We start from the raw sequence: 15,780 nt of genomic DNA on the forward strand, positions 1-15,780 counted from the left end.
GCAAAGAGTCGGACACGACTGAGCGACTGATCTGATCTGATCTATCATCTTTATGTATATATTTATTCTGAAAGATTATTCATTGCTTATCTGAAATTCAAATTTAATTTAATCATTCTATATTTTATTTAGCAATTCTATCCCAGGATCACTCTTTAGTCCCCTGCCTTCAATGATCTCTTTCCAAGGAGTTTCAGAGATTCTAGATTATAATACCTTTATAGAATGATTCTAATACCTAAATAGCTCCTGTGTGTGCTAAGTTGCTTCATTTGAGTCCAACTCTTTGTGACCCTATGAACTTAGCCCACCAAGCTCCCCTGTCCATGGGATTCTCCAAGCAAGAATATGGAGAGGGTTGCCATGCCTTCTTCCAGGGAATCTTCCCAACCCAGGGATTGAAGCTGCGCCTCTTGTGTCTCCTATACTGGCAGGCAGATTCTTTACCACTAATGCCACCTGGGAAGCCTGAGGTGATCCTTACTGTTCTTACAAACCCACTGGATTCAATCTAAGACCACAAAGGAGTCCCATTTACAGGTTATTCACTAGAGCTGTTTCCCAAATATATAGGCTCCTAAGGGCTGTATGTTTAGGGTGTTTTAGGGTGTTCTCAGGATAAATAATAGGCTAAATTAAAGCTAGCCTTGGGGCAGTGAGAAAACTACTGAACACATGTGATACAACATGCTGACATACTGTGATCTCACAGGACATTTTAAATCCATTCACTTTCATCCAGGCACTGATAGAAATAACCACACAAAGTCATCAGCCTTGGGGCACTTAACTTTCCAAATATGAGGCCTAAAGCAAATAATGGAATACATTTTCTGTAAGACTGTCTAATTATTTACTGACCAATAAGAAGAGTTTTTCTTGTAAGGAACCAAAACATTAAAAAATGATCAAACATGCATGAAGACCATACAAAATTAGGATTTAAGTAAAAAAAATAAAAAGTTTTTATGTGAGAAATGACTTTTATCTGGATTTTCTTGGTCAAGCAGTTCATATTAATTTAGGTGGAGTTTGCTTTTCACCCTTTTGTTTTTTAAATAAGCTTATTGGCTTTCTGTTCAATGTATATGCCTTAAATAAAACAAATGTATACATTTACCAAATCCTGACATTTTAAAATAAGTATGTTTGTTTTTCCTACCTGCTTGAGTAATCTCTCTCTTTCTTCCATTGGAGATCCCATATTTTTGTCTTCTGCAATCATCTGATCTCGATGGGACTCCAACTCATAAAGTTTTTCATGTAACAATACAGCCTCCTGTTTTACCTGGGAGTGTGTGATTTCCTAAAGAGAAGTTAAAAAAATAATTTTAGTATTTTATCAAAAACTATTCAAATAGTTTCCAGTTTATAACTAAGGACAAATTTAAACTACCAGCTTTTTTAAATAGAGATATCAAATATCTATAATACTCAAGAATGCTACAAATTCTAAACACTGAAGAATAAAAATAAATCCCTATATACGTTTGTAAGCTATTCAGTCTAAGATTCACAAGAAGGTGGTAACTTTAGTTTATTTTAGTTTCTAAATATAAGACCTAAACAAAGATACAGACATCTCTACCAGTGGGAAGATAATAAAGAAAACAAAATCATATATGTATAACTTGAACCACAAAACCCAATCCAAAGGCCAAAGAACTGATCTCTAGAGGGAAGATATTTGCCCCTAAATAGATCATATATATGCTTTCCTACAATGTTATGGGTTGAATTATATCCCCCCAAAATATACGTTGAAGTCCTAATCTCCAGCACCTGTGAACATGACCTAATTTGAAATGCAGTCTGTGCAGATTTAATTAAGTTCTGATATCTTGAGCTCATTAAGGTGAATCTTAATCCAGTATAACTGCTGTCTTTATTGGAAAAGATAAAAACAGAGATACATGAGGATAAAAACAGAGATACATACACACACACACACACACACACACACACACACACACACACACACAGATACATGAGAATGCCATTTGATGACACCGGCGAACAGGGTGATACAGATACAAGTTAAGGAGCAAATACCAAGGATTGACAGCCAGCACCAGAAGCTAAGAATAGGCAAGGAAGGATTCTACCTAGTGTTCCAGAGGAAACAAGTCTCTGCTGATACTTTGATTTTAAGACCTTTAGCCTCCAGAAGTATTAGAATATTTCTTCTGTTGTTTTATGTCACTCAGTTTGTAAAACTTTATTACAGCAGCACTAGGAAACTAGTAGAAATGAGTAGTAAAATTACCATGTATTCCCCACTGTTCTACTGTTCACAAAGAGAAAATAAGGGATAGCATAATTTCAAAAGAAAATAAAAAGAGCTAGGGGTGTTAGTGGTGATTATAATGATGAAAATGACATTTGAAGCTACTATTTATTGAGCATGTATTCCATGGCAGGCACTGTACTTCAAATTCTTTATATACCTTATACATATATACTTTATATGTAAGTATATGTACTTACATATAAAGTATAGACTTTATACTTCATATTCTCTTAACACTCAAAGCAACTCTGTAAGACAGTACCATTAATTCTGTTTTACAGATGTGAAAATTGATTATCTGAGATCTAAAGAATTTTTCTAAGTTAACAAAAATAAAAGTTAATGCTGATATCTGAAAGCAGGCCCACAGCATTAACAAGATTTTTAAGAGGGAAGAGCTCCTCCTTTTTGAAAGCAAAAGAGAAAGAATAATAAAAAAGGGAAAAAGTGAACAAGAGGAAATGTCTGAAAGTCCATAGGCAAAGGGTTATATACACAGTGTAAGTATTAGGTTGGTACAAAAGTAACTGCGGTTTTGGACCATGAATTTTAAATCATTATAACTAAGCTCAAATACATCTTTATTAATGAAAATAGGAACAACACATTTTTGCTAACAAGAAATAAGTCTGTTTATTCCTGTAGCATAAAAATCCGTGCTTGAGGATTCGACTAGCTCTTGGAAAGCATTTTCTGCCTCCTGCTGGTTGTGGAAGCATTTTCCTGCAAAAAGTTGTTGAAATGCTTGAAGAAGTGGTAATCAGTTGGTGAAAGGTCAGGTGAATATGGTGCATGAGGCAAAACTACATAACCCAAATTTTTCAACTTTTGAAGCATTGCTTGTGTAACATGGGGTCGGGCATTGTCGTGGCAAAGAATTGGGCCCTTTCTGTTGAATCCTTTCTGGATTCAGAAAGCTGTAGAGGATCAGGTGGGCTGCAGACCACCAAACAGTGACTAAGACCTTTTTATGGTATAAGTTTGGTTTGGGGAAGTGCTTTGAAGCTTCTTCTCAGTCCGATCACTAAACTGGTTGTCACCAGTTGTCACAAAAAATTCACTTTTCATTGCATGTCACAATCCAATTGAGACATAGTTCATTGTTTTTCCATAGAATAAGAGAAGACAACACTTCAGGATGATGATTTTTTTGCTTTTCGGTCAGTTCACAAGGCACCCATTTATTGAGCTTTTTCACCTTTCCAATTTGCTTCAAATGCTGAATGACTGTAGAATGGTTGATGCTGAGTTCTTAGGCAATTTCTTGTGTAGATGTAAGAGGATCAGCTATGATGATAGATCTCAATTGGTTTTTGTGAATTTCCGATGGCTGGCCACTGCACTCCTCATCTTCAAGGCTCTCATCTTCTTTGCAAAACTTCTTGAATCACCACTGCGCTGTATGTCTGTTAGCAATTCCTGGGCCAAATGCAGTGCTGATGTTGTGAGTTGTGTCTGCTGCTTTATGACCCATTTTGAACTCGAATAAAAAAAAATCCTCAAATAAAAAAAACTGCTCCAATTTGCTTTTTGTCTAACATCATTTCTATATTCTAAAATAAATATAAAATAAATAGCAAGTAATGTCATTAGCAATAAAACATGAAGTGAGAAATATGCATTAAAATGATGTATAACAGAACCATATTTATTTAAGAATGTATTACAATATCAAATGGCTGCTGCTGCTGCTAAGTCGCATCAGTCGTGTCCGACTCTGTGCAACCCCGTAAGAGGGCAGCCCACCAGGCTCCCCAGTCCCTGGGATTCTCCAGGCAAGAACACTGGAGTGGGTTGCCATTTTCTTCTCCAATATCAAATGGCAAATTTCAACAATTCAAAGCCACAATTACTTCTGTACCAAAAATATATTAGCTTCAGGTGAAAAGTCATGATAATAAAACATCAATAGAAAAAAATGCAGACATTTTGAGATATCCCTCTTCACAGTATCTTCCCCTTCCATTTTACTTAACCACTTATAGACATGTTCAAATTTCATCTTGATAAAACCATTCCTGAAGACTCAAGTTCATGTTGATCCTTCACCTGATTTTTTTCACACCCCTGTGAACTGAATCAACAATACTTAGCACAGTAATGAGCATACAGCAGATATTAAATATTTGTTGACTGATATTTGACATAATGTTGTTTTAAAGAACAAGTCCACCCTCCAACCAAAAAACCCACAAAGGAATCCAGCTAAGGTTAAACAGAATTAGGATTTACATTTTCTTCATTTGAGAATATTGTAACATTTCTTTAAATTCATGTAGTTTTAGGTATATATGTACTAATGCCAAAAAGAGTGAAATAAAAAATTTATTTCAAAAAAGAAATAAAAGGAATCCAGATCAGAAAAGAAGTAAAGCTCTCCCTTTTTGCAGATGACATTATACTATACATAGAAAACCCTAAAGATACTATCAGAAAATTACTAGAGCTAACCAGTGAATTTAGCAAAGTCACAGGATACAAAATCAATACACAGAAATCACTTGCATTCCTATATATTAACAATGAAAAATCAGAAATAAAAACTAAGGAATTCATTACTGCAACAAAAACATATAAAATATCTAGGAATAAACCTATATAACTGTATATAGAAAATTATAAGACACTGGTGAAAGAAATCAAAGACAACATAAACAGATGGAGAGATAGTCCATGTTCCTGGGTAGGAAAAATCAATATTGTGAAAATGACTATACTACCAAATGCAGTCTACAGATTCAATGCTATCCCTATCAAATTACCAATGGCATCTTTACAGAACTAGAACAAAAAATTTCACATTTCATATGGAAACACAACCCCAAATGGCCAAAGCAGTCTTGAGAAAGTAGAATGGAGCTGGAGGAATCAACCTTCCTGACTTCAGATTATACTAGAAACCTACAGTCATCAAGAGAGTATGATACTGGCACAAAAACAGAAACATGGGCCAATGGAACAAGATAGCCCAGAAATAAACCCATGCACCTATGGATATCTTATTTTTGACAAAGGAGGCAAACGATGGATTGATAATGCATGCTGTTAATGAATATATGGGGAAATACACACTTGCATACATTGGGATTAGGAGTATAAAATGAAACAAGCTTTTTGGAAGGCAATTTGGCAATGTCACAACATTTTAGAAGTTTGTAACTTTTTACCCAATGTGGGAAATTTATCTTAAGATATACTCATAGTAACTCAGCAAAAAATGTATATTTTTACTACAACATTGTTTCATAATCTTAAAAAAAACTATGAAAAGCCTAGTCATCTACAAGGCTGTGCTATATGTAATCATACAATGTAGTACAGTGCAGTAATTTCAAATAATGAGGGAGATATCTTAAGAGTTGACATGAACAGACATTTGAAAGAGAATGTTATATTAAAAAAAAAGAAAAGCTGCAGACAGTATATCCAGTGCACATTCGACTTGAGGTTCTTCTCAACAGTAAAACAAAGATAGGATTAGAGGGTTGTTGTGAAGGTAAAATAACAGTGCTGGTGACACATATGAAGAGCTCAAAAAAGCACATAACAAGCACTCAGCAAATGTAAGAGAAACTCTGTCTAGAAAGAGAGAAAAGAAACGGGCATTCTTACATTCATCTTATTTAATATTTTATAACAAATATGTTTTGTGAACTTTAAAATGCTTTTCACTCAGTCGTGTCCGACTCTTTGCGACCCCATGGACTGTAGTCTACCAGGCTCCTCCATCCATGGGATTCTCCAGGCAAGAGTACTGGAGTGGGGTGCCATTTCCTTCTCCAGGGGATCTTCCCGACCCAGGGATCGAACCCAGGTCTCCTGCATTCCAGGCAGACGCTTTAACCTCTGAGCCACCAGGGAAGCCCTCAAAATGCTTTAGATAAATAATAATGCAAATGCGAGCTTTTACATCTTTAACGAACTGACCTCCCCTTTTTCATTTGTTTTTAGTCTCTTGTTCACATGTTTTAAAATTACCATTAGATTTTGTGTGCCTCAGCAGGCACCCTGATTTTTGTACAGGTAGGTACTTAATAAGTGAATCTGCCATGATGTGCTAAGTCGCTTCAGTCATGTCCCGACTTGTTGAGGCCCTTTGGACTGCAGCCTGCCAGCCTCCTCTGTCCATGGGTTCTCCAGGCAAAAACACTGGAGTGGGCTTCCATGCCCACTGAATCTACTTTTTTACTAAACTAGGATAGTTGAAGTCCTGAATGGGAAAAAAATATATTATACTCCTGTTAGTAAACTACTAAATAAATATATACCTGAATGAGTTCCATTAATACACTCAACTGAATTACCTTTCGTAGCTGAGTAATACGAAAACTTTTACTTCATTTTATACTTACAGATTCCAAGCTCTCTTTTTTCATATTCAGTGAATCTAGCTGTTGCTGAAGTGTATCTAATTCCTAAGAAGAAGGGAAAAAAGCAAATATATATGCAAATTACATAAGAATAATTTATTTATCAACATTTCAAATATATGTGTTGAAGTAACTTTTGTAACATTTTCAACCCATATCTTATAATTTGACTAGAATTTATTAACATTCATTATTTCTATTTTGCCAATTTATTTCATCATTATTAAAAACCTTACCATGATCTACCTTTTAAATACTTCATGAATTATTAAAAGGGAGCCAGAACTTTTCAGTGAATCATCACTGTGTTCGGAGAATATCAAATATCAGAAGACTTTAAATTAATGATGTTACTGTTTAAAGTTATAATTTTTATTTGACTTTTTAACCATGTTTCCATATTTTTTGACCATTTTCTCTTAAGGCTAAGACCTATAGCAATTTACATGGCTCACTCTTAGGGATAAGACCCTTCAACTGTTTACCATTGACTCTTGAACATAACAGGTTTGAACTGCATGGGTGCACTGACATACAGATTTTTTTTCAAGAAATATGTACTGCTCCGTCCAAAGGTGGTTGAATCTGTGGATGCGAAACCTCAGACACTGAGGGCAAACTATAAGTTATACACAGGTTTTAAACTGCACAGGGGTTGCTGTTCCTAACATCCAAGTTGTTTAAGGGCCAACTAGACCCATTCAAAAACCCCTGTGCAATATTAGCTATACTTTGATAGTATTTCAGCATTTTTATAAGTCTTTCATCAATGTTTTATCATGTTTCATAAATTGTGTCTGAAATAAAAAGTTATATTAAATTGTCAATAAAGAATTATCTGAGAAACTAAAACTACATTCATTGGTATTTGTGGGGACTAATTCTCTTTTAATTGCTTGCTTAAAGAAAATCTGGGCATGAAAGGGCAATAATACCTTGCAAATCTGAGTCACCATTATGACTGAATGCTGAGAGCAGTCTCAATAACCCCTCAGCAGTCATTCAAATTGCTTACCATATTAGGGGACAACAGCTGTTCAAACTGAGGACATAGCAAGTAAAAGGTGTTTATTAGGAAGGAAGAAAAGGAAAGAAAGTAAATATCCATATGGCTCTGTTGTATATGGCCTTTTAATGTTTTCATTAAAAGCTCATTAAAAAACAAGTGCTTCATGTATTGATATCTTTATGACCTGCAAAAATGAATGATGCACAGAACTGAATAATATAGTAAAAGTTATGTCACTGTACAACATAAGAAAACAAAGTTTTCTAGATGAGTGTTTCCAAAATTTAAAGGTTTGTATGAATCATCTTGTTGAAGACTCTGATCAGTAGGTCTAGTCAAGCTCTCAGGGGATGCCAATCCTGCCCACTTTCAGAACATATTTTCAGTAGTAAGATTGCTGTAGTCCAGCACAGAGTAGTAGCTAGTATTACCTGTAATAATTTCTCATTTGTGGTTTTCATTTCTATATACTTGACTTGTTTTTCAGGAGACATATTTTTGATAATACCCTCTGCTGCTTGTTTTTCCTGTTCAATTTCTTCTTCTACACTTCTAATTTGTTTTTCCTTCCTGAAATCAAAAATATGCAATATTCCTCTTACTATATTGAAGAGAAAATCAATTAACTTTACTCAGTCTCAATTACATAGGATACTTATAAGTTATTCAACCGCAGTTTGTGATAACTCCTTATGCTGGTATTTAGTTGCATAGTTGTGTCTGACTCTTTTGCAATGTCATGGACTGCAGCCTGCCAGACTCCTCTGTCCAAGGGATTTCCCAGACAAGAATACCAGGATTGCCATTTTCTTCCTCAGGGGATCTTCTCAACCCAAGGATTGAACCCAAGTCTCCTGCACTGCAGGCAGACTCTTTATCACTGAGCTACCAGAGAAGCACACACAGATGAACACAGAAATTTGGCCCCATCAACACAGACTTTTTTAGCATCCATCTCTTCTCATCCCCAAATCCTTCTATTTTCTTATTCTCCACTTTACTTTCTTGTAAGAAAATACAAAGTTTATCACAGAAAATCCTTCAAGTCTTATATAGATCAGAATGCATTTGCACTTCTTGTTATCATATCTTCAAGATTAACAAGAAAGTTAAATTTTAAAATAGTGGTTTTCAAGTATCTTTTAGCTATAGAATTCTTTGATATCTTGGAAATCTTGTATGGAAGTTTACTAAATCATTTAAAGTAACACAGCTCTGATTACACTGCAGAGTAAGAAAATCAACAGTCCAATCTGATTTTAAAGTTCATAGCTTTAGATTAATATATTTTCTTTAAATTCTTCTTTATCTACTGCTTTAATTAAAATTGATATTTCAAAATTATCAACTGTTCTTTAGCACTGTAAAATAATCAGCTAATTTCCTTGAGAATATAATAGGAACATTACAAGTCTAATTATATAAGTAGTACCCACTCCAGTGTTCTTGCCTGGAGAATCCCAGGGACAGGGGAGTCTGGTGGGCTGCCGTCTCAGGGGTCGCACAGAGTCAGACATGACTGAAGCGACTCAGCAGCAGCAGCAGCAGTATGATATTAATTACAAACAATAACCATCTTTATCAAATAATCACAAAAAGTACCAGTGATGTGCACTTACTACCTATGCAAGATCAATTATACAGAGGGTACAGAAAAATTCTGAAAAAAATAGAGGTAGGATGCTAGTTATCATCTAAATACTTCAAGATTACATATAAAAAGAAACTTTGAATTTGAATCTTGAATCTTGCTTGAAAACAAATTGTTTCAATATCACAAATTTCTACTTTAAGTTTAAAATATAATTATTCTATTCAATCTCTTTCAAATACAGATATCAACTTTAACAGTTTTCACAATCACTAGCTAAGCCTCATAGATCCAAATATCTATCCTCCACACACTTTACGCTCTCATACCCTACTACCATAATAAAATAATCTAAACTCAGAAATTTTCCTATAGACAGAATCTCATAATAACCAAATAAAAGATAAATATAATGAAACAGACAACCTGGAATTTCTATTTGTCTCATTGTTAAACAGAAGTAAAGTCTTCACTTTGAACCTCAATTACTATAGCATAATAAATGTGTTTGCAGCTGCTACAATTTACATGGGTATATGCACTCATAGATATTTCAAACATAAAACAACATCTATTTCAATCTCTTTGTTTCACAGATTAGGGATACTAAGTTAAATCTGTTAGAATTAACTCATTCTGAACCCCATGATTATTTATTACCAAAAATGAATTTTAACTGTTTTTACCTGATGTATCTACTACAATTAGATGGGAATGAATGTTGTAAAGTATTCCATTTTATACAAGAGAAGTTACACAAGGAAGCACAAGGAAGGTAACTGATTCTTTGAGGGCCACAGGATGGCCAAGGGGCGGGTCTTTGGATGCTTTGAGCAGTCTGCTCCTGTTATAACTTGGCAGTAAAACCACCAATGATGGTGTTATAAAATGAGTAAACAACAAAGGTGAAACTCACTGGAATACAAAACTTGGTGGGATCTTTTCAACTTGAGTCTTTCAAAATATAAAATGCCTTTAGGACTAACATTTAAATCACTTTAGCAATGCATCTTTCAAATTATGCATTTTCAATATTACATACTTTAACAGACAAGGTAAATTTGTTAATGTTTAAATTTCTCAAGAGAAATTAAGAAACACAAAGATTAAGCTAAAGCCACCTTGTTATACTAAAAAAGTCAAAGATGACTTTAAGAAATTATTCTTCGAGTCAATCTTTTGCTAAGGAAGTCTAGTTTGTTTTTTTTCCACCTGTTCAGTGAGTACAAAGGTTAAGACAAAGTGAAATAAATCACATGACATAACTTTTTTTTTTAATGGTGTAGAAGAAAGACAGCAGATTCCTTACACACCAGTCTCAGAGACAAAGGAAAAAAGGAAAGGTAAGAGCCTATATATTTACAGGTTTGGTGACTGTTGTTGAATTTTTAAAAATCATATTTACGCTTAAGTCTATATAAAAATCTTTGTCTTTAATAAGTGATGAAAGAGCAGAAAATATAATTGTATTTTCATGACAGCTATCTTAGAAATACAAACCTGGACATGGCCAAAACATCTTTTCCAAATGTAATAATGTAAAGCAAAGTAATTTTGGGGGAGGAAGATTTCATTTAGCCAATCAAATTTATAAGATCTTTTAATTTTGAAATATATTAATCACTGAGCAATCGGAAGTGACATTAACCTAAAAACAAATTTGTAACATGAAAAAAGACTGGATAATAGGTGATAATTGTTAAAACTGGGTGATGATTCTTTTCCTGAGAGGTTTTTTCCTTGAAATTTTCCATTATAAAACTTTTTAAATTTGAAAAAAAAAAAAGAAAGTTAGTTCTATGAAATTACAAGAGAAAAGTTCTTAATATCTTACTATAAATACATTGAATTCTGGTATAAATATCTAAAATATTTAATGGAAAAACTGTATTACAGTATACACACTTTATTTAACCAAGCCAAAATAACAGTGGTATCTTTTTATTTCGCAGTATATAATAGCCATATAAAGTACATGACCAAAAACTCAGAAATTCACACCTGAAACTGTGCTAAGAAGAACACTGTTTCTTTCTCAATATCTACCATTTCCTTTTGTGTAAGTCTCTTTTCCTATAATATAGGGAATAGGCTATATAAAAGAATATTTATATTTCTATAAATATATATATATAAATCTATATAAAAGAATATTTAATCTTGTAAAACAATTTTTTAAAAACCTGATATTCCATTTGTTCTCTATTTTTTAATCACTTAACTCAAACCAAAATATCATTTCAAAATAAATTTCAAATTGAGAAAAAAATCTAAAGGGAGAAAAAGGCAATAATAACTGTTTCCTTTTAAATAAACTTTTTAAACAGGGTAAACTGACTCAAGAATAATTTCTGCTTTCAGCTATTTATTTCATCAATTTGATTTCTTCAAGATAGCCATTGTGTCTGTTTAAGGATTTGTTAGCAAATGTTTCTGTCTAAGGATTTGTCTGTGTAGTGTTGTGACAGTCAACACCAACTCCCTTTATCAGTCTTTTCCCTCTCAAAATATGTACAAATACAAGAAAAGCCCCATGGCCCATGTGGCTCAATCAATGCATTTCATAGCTTTAGACCTACTAATGCTTTAGATTTGTTGACTGTTTTCTTGAACAAAATCTACCTTAAGCTCTGAGTATGTGTCTTTTCTAACTCTAAAATTTATCAAATATAAATTTAAAAAGATTCCTTTCCTAACCCTTATGATTTTATCCACTTTAGCATGATAGTATAAAGTAGCTGATAAACATAATAAATACATGACAATCCTCGGTCTCCATTTCCACAGTCTCACAATCCTACCTGACCTTCATTACCTTTTCTAGCTGCTTCTATTTCATATCAACCCTTTTCTTTATAGATATCTGCTTCCTTTATTCATCATTATCCTATTTATCTCTTAAAAAAACAATGGAACTTCTCCCTTACCTCTATATTACTCACATGGGCATCCTACAAAAACATCAGTAAGAATTTCACTACACCATTGAGAAATATCAAAACAACCATTGGAGGTTGCACACTTACTCCAAGAGATCACTAAACATGGGTACTTAACCTTTTATACATGATTCAGGAATCCCCTTTTGTGGGCAGTGGTCTGGCATAAGTGAAGGCTTGAAATCATTTCTGGCTCTAAAAGGGATGCTATTATGATCTACATTCAAATTGCAAAATCTAGGAGAACAGTGGCTTTCTCTTTGACTTAGCCGTGGAAAGAAAGAAATTGGAAAGGGAATAAACATAAACAGATCATCAAACTGAAGGCAATGAGGAAGTTAATTAGAATAGACCAGTATTGACATAACAATAAATTCCTCATTGCTAACACGGCAACACACTTTAGTAAATTGAAATGAATCTTATTAACTGAGTAGTTTCTTACTCCCTGTTCTTTTTTTCTTAATTTTATTTTATTTTTAAACTTTACAATATTGTATTAGCTCCGCCAAACATCGAAATGAATCTGCCACAGGTACACCCGTGCCCCCTCATCCTGAACCCCCCTCCCTCCCCCCTCTCCACAGGCCCCCCCCCCCCCCCGGGCGTCCCAGTGCACCAGCCCCAAGCATCCAGTATCCTGCATCGAACCTGTCCAGACTGGCGACTCGTTTCATACATGATATTATACATGTTTCAATGCCATTCTCCCAAATCTCCCCACCCTCTCCTTCTCCCGCAGAGTCCATAAGACTGATCTATACATCAGTGTCTCTTTTGCTGTCTCGTACACAGGGTTATTGTTACCATCTTTCTAAATTCCATATATATGCGTTAGTATACTGTATTGGTGTTTTTCTTTCTGGCTTACTTCACTCTGTCTGAAGGAATAAACTGCCCTAAAAAATCGTAGGCAACTAATTATAGTAAGTGCTATAAGAAGGCTCAAAAGACTAAATTTTTAAAAATCACTAAGGATGATAATAACATTAACATATTCATATCCTTTCAAACAGCTCATTTGTTTCTTTTTAAAATTAAATAACTAATAGATAATTTTAAAATTAATTTTTATTGGAGTATAGTTGCTTTATACAGCAGCTTCTAACATTGATTTTAAGAAAACAGATAAAGATAAGAAACATTAAGGTCATGAATAAAATGACTAAATGGAAAGTATTTAGTGAGAAGAATTACTGAAATAAATGACAATTTCTAGTTAGGGCATGTTGCATGTACCCACTAACATTAACTCCTGTTCAAAAACCTAATAAAATAAAAATAAAAGGTAATATGAAGTACAGAAACTTATAATGACAAAATGAATAGGAGAGGAAACAGAAATAAAATCTAGAAACTAGAAAGCTAAAAGTTAAGTGGAAACTGACTAGGAAACCAAAATTTTCTGAAGCCAGCAGTGGGGAAAGCTGAGAAGCTACTTGTTTTATACTGCAGAACCCCTAGACGGCTCAGAGACTGGCAGCACCAGTCTCTGGAAGTAGAAAAGGAGAGGCTGAAACAGCTGAAAGTCTTTCTCCCGGACACTGCCCAGTCAGGTCAAGTTCCCCTCCTACCTAAGCAGAAAAATGAGGTGTTTTTTTTTACTCTGGGGAGAATAAAACTAATGGAATCTGGGCACAAGTGACTGCAGGGATGTTATGTCAAAAGCGGGGAAAATAACATTAAATACTAATTACTGAGCTAAACCCAACTTTTTCACCACTCACCTCTCAGAACACTGGCCACTTTGTGTCACCTTTTCAGGCAGTAGATCAGAAAAGTCATTTTGAAGAATCTAAGTAGCCCAAAAGGAACAATCTAAAGATAATGACATTAGGGATTCCCCAAGAAAAAGCCTATTAAGGTCACTCTATAGTAAGGTCTAAAGTTGTGTAAGAGCTGGGAATTCTCTGGAGGTCAAGCAGTTAGGACTCTGCCCTTCCACCCCAGGGGGCACAGTGTTCAATCCCTGGTCAGGGGGCCAAAGAACCAAAATATAAAACAGGAGCAATACTGTAACAAATCCAATAAGACTTTTAAAATGGTCCACATCAAGAAAAAAAAAAAAAAAGAACCACACAAATGCAGTTTCCAATCAGTTTTTTCATTTTCCATTCTTATATGTAAGTCCTAAACCAAATATTAGGCAGAGGAACCAGAGATCAAACTGCCAACATCCACTGGATCATAGAAAAAGCAAGAGAGTTCCACAGAAACCTCTATTTCTGCTTTATTGACTATGCCAAAGCCTTTGACTGTGTGGATCACAATAAATTGTGGAAAATTCTGAAAGAGACAGGAATACCAGACCACCTGACCTGCCTCTTGAGAAACCTATATGCAGGTTAGGAAGCAACAGTTAGAACTGGACATGGAACAACAGACTGGTTTCAAACTGGGAAAGGAGTACATCAAGGCTGTATATTGTCACCCTGCTTATTGAAGTTATATGCAGAGTACATCATGAGAAACGCTAGGCTGGAAGAAGCACAAGCTGGAATCAAGATTGCCGGGAGAAATATCAATAACCTCAGATATGAAGATGACACCACCCTTATGGCAGAAAGTGAAGAGGAACTAAAAAGCTTCTTGATGAAAGTGAAAGAGGAAAGTGAAAAAGTTGGCTTAAAGCTCAACATTCAGAAAACGAAGATCATGGCATCTGGTCCCTCACTTCATGGCAAATAGATGGGGAAACAGTGGAAACGGTATCAGACTTTATTTTTTGGGGCTCCAAAATCACTGCAGATGGTGACTGCAGCCATGAAATTAAAAGACGCTTACTCCTTGGAAGGAAAGTTATGACCAACCTAGATAGCATATTGAAAACCAGAGACATTACTTTGCCAACAAAGGTCCGTCTGTCAAGGCTATGGTTTTTCCAGTGGTCATGTATGGATGTGAAAGTTGGACTGTGAGGAAAGCTGAGTGCCAAAGAATTGATGCTTTTGAACTGTGGTGTTGGAGAAGACTCTTGAGAGTCCCTTGGACTGCAAGGAGATCCAGCCAGTCCATCCTAAAGGAGATCAGTCCTGGGTGTTCTTTGGAAGGACTGATGCTAAAGCTGAAACTCCAATACTTTGGCCACCTCACGTGAAGAGTTGACTTATTGGAAAAGACTCTGATGCTGGGAGGGATTGGGGGCAGGAGGAAAAGGGGACGACAGAGGATGAGCTGGCTGGATGGCATCACCGACTTGATGGATGTGAGTTTGGGTGAACTCTGGGAGTTGGTGATGGACAGGGAGGCCTGGCGTGCTGCAATTCATGGGTTCACAAAGAGTCAGACACAATTGAGTTACTGAACTGAACTGAAACCAAATATTAACAGATATGGGAAGTTTAAAAGAAATCCTCTAATATAAAGGATACTTATTAAAAGAAACGGAAAAACATGACCGGAAGACACAAAGGCTTTTCAAGGGAAAAAAAAAAAAAACAACAAAAAACAAGAGATACAACAAGAAGAAACAAGAAAATATATTCATATGCCAGTATACTACAAAAGAAATTTTCAGAGAATTAAAAATAGCTCTGAGAATTAAGAAGATAACAGGAAAAAGAAAACTTTAATAGAAGAGT

The 15,780-nt window shown here is 34.9% G+C and overlaps 1 protein-coding gene across 4 annotated transcripts in view; it reads right to left on the minus strand.

Moving 5' to 3' along the window:
- IFT74 (intraflagellar transport 74) overlaps positions 1 to 15,780 on the minus strand; it is a 99,896-nt gene that overhangs the window by 48,874 nt on the left and 35,242 nt on the right. For all 4 annotated transcript variants that reach the window (XM_055577861.1, XM_055577859.1, XM_055577860.1 and 1 more), the window contains exons 9-11: positions 8,101 to 8,239; positions 6,643 to 6,705; positions 1,163 to 1,306 (exon numbers count right to left, since the gene is read on the minus strand). In XM_055577861.1, the coding sequence (XP_055433836.1) occupies positions 1,163 to 1,306; positions 6,643 to 6,705; positions 8,101 to 8,239 (346 nt within the window). The remainder of the gene's footprint in view (positions 1 to 1,162; positions 1,307 to 6,642; positions 6,706 to 8,100; positions 8,240 to 15,780) is intronic.

Source organism: Bubalus kerabau, chromosome 4, assembly GCF_029407905.1.
Source record: "Bubalus kerabau isolate K-KA32 ecotype Philippines breed swamp buffalo chromosome 4, PCC_UOA_SB_1v2, whole genome shotgun sequence".
Taxonomy (NCBI): domain Eukaryota; kingdom Metazoa; phylum Chordata; class Mammalia; order Artiodactyla; family Bovidae; genus Bubalus; species Bubalus kerabau.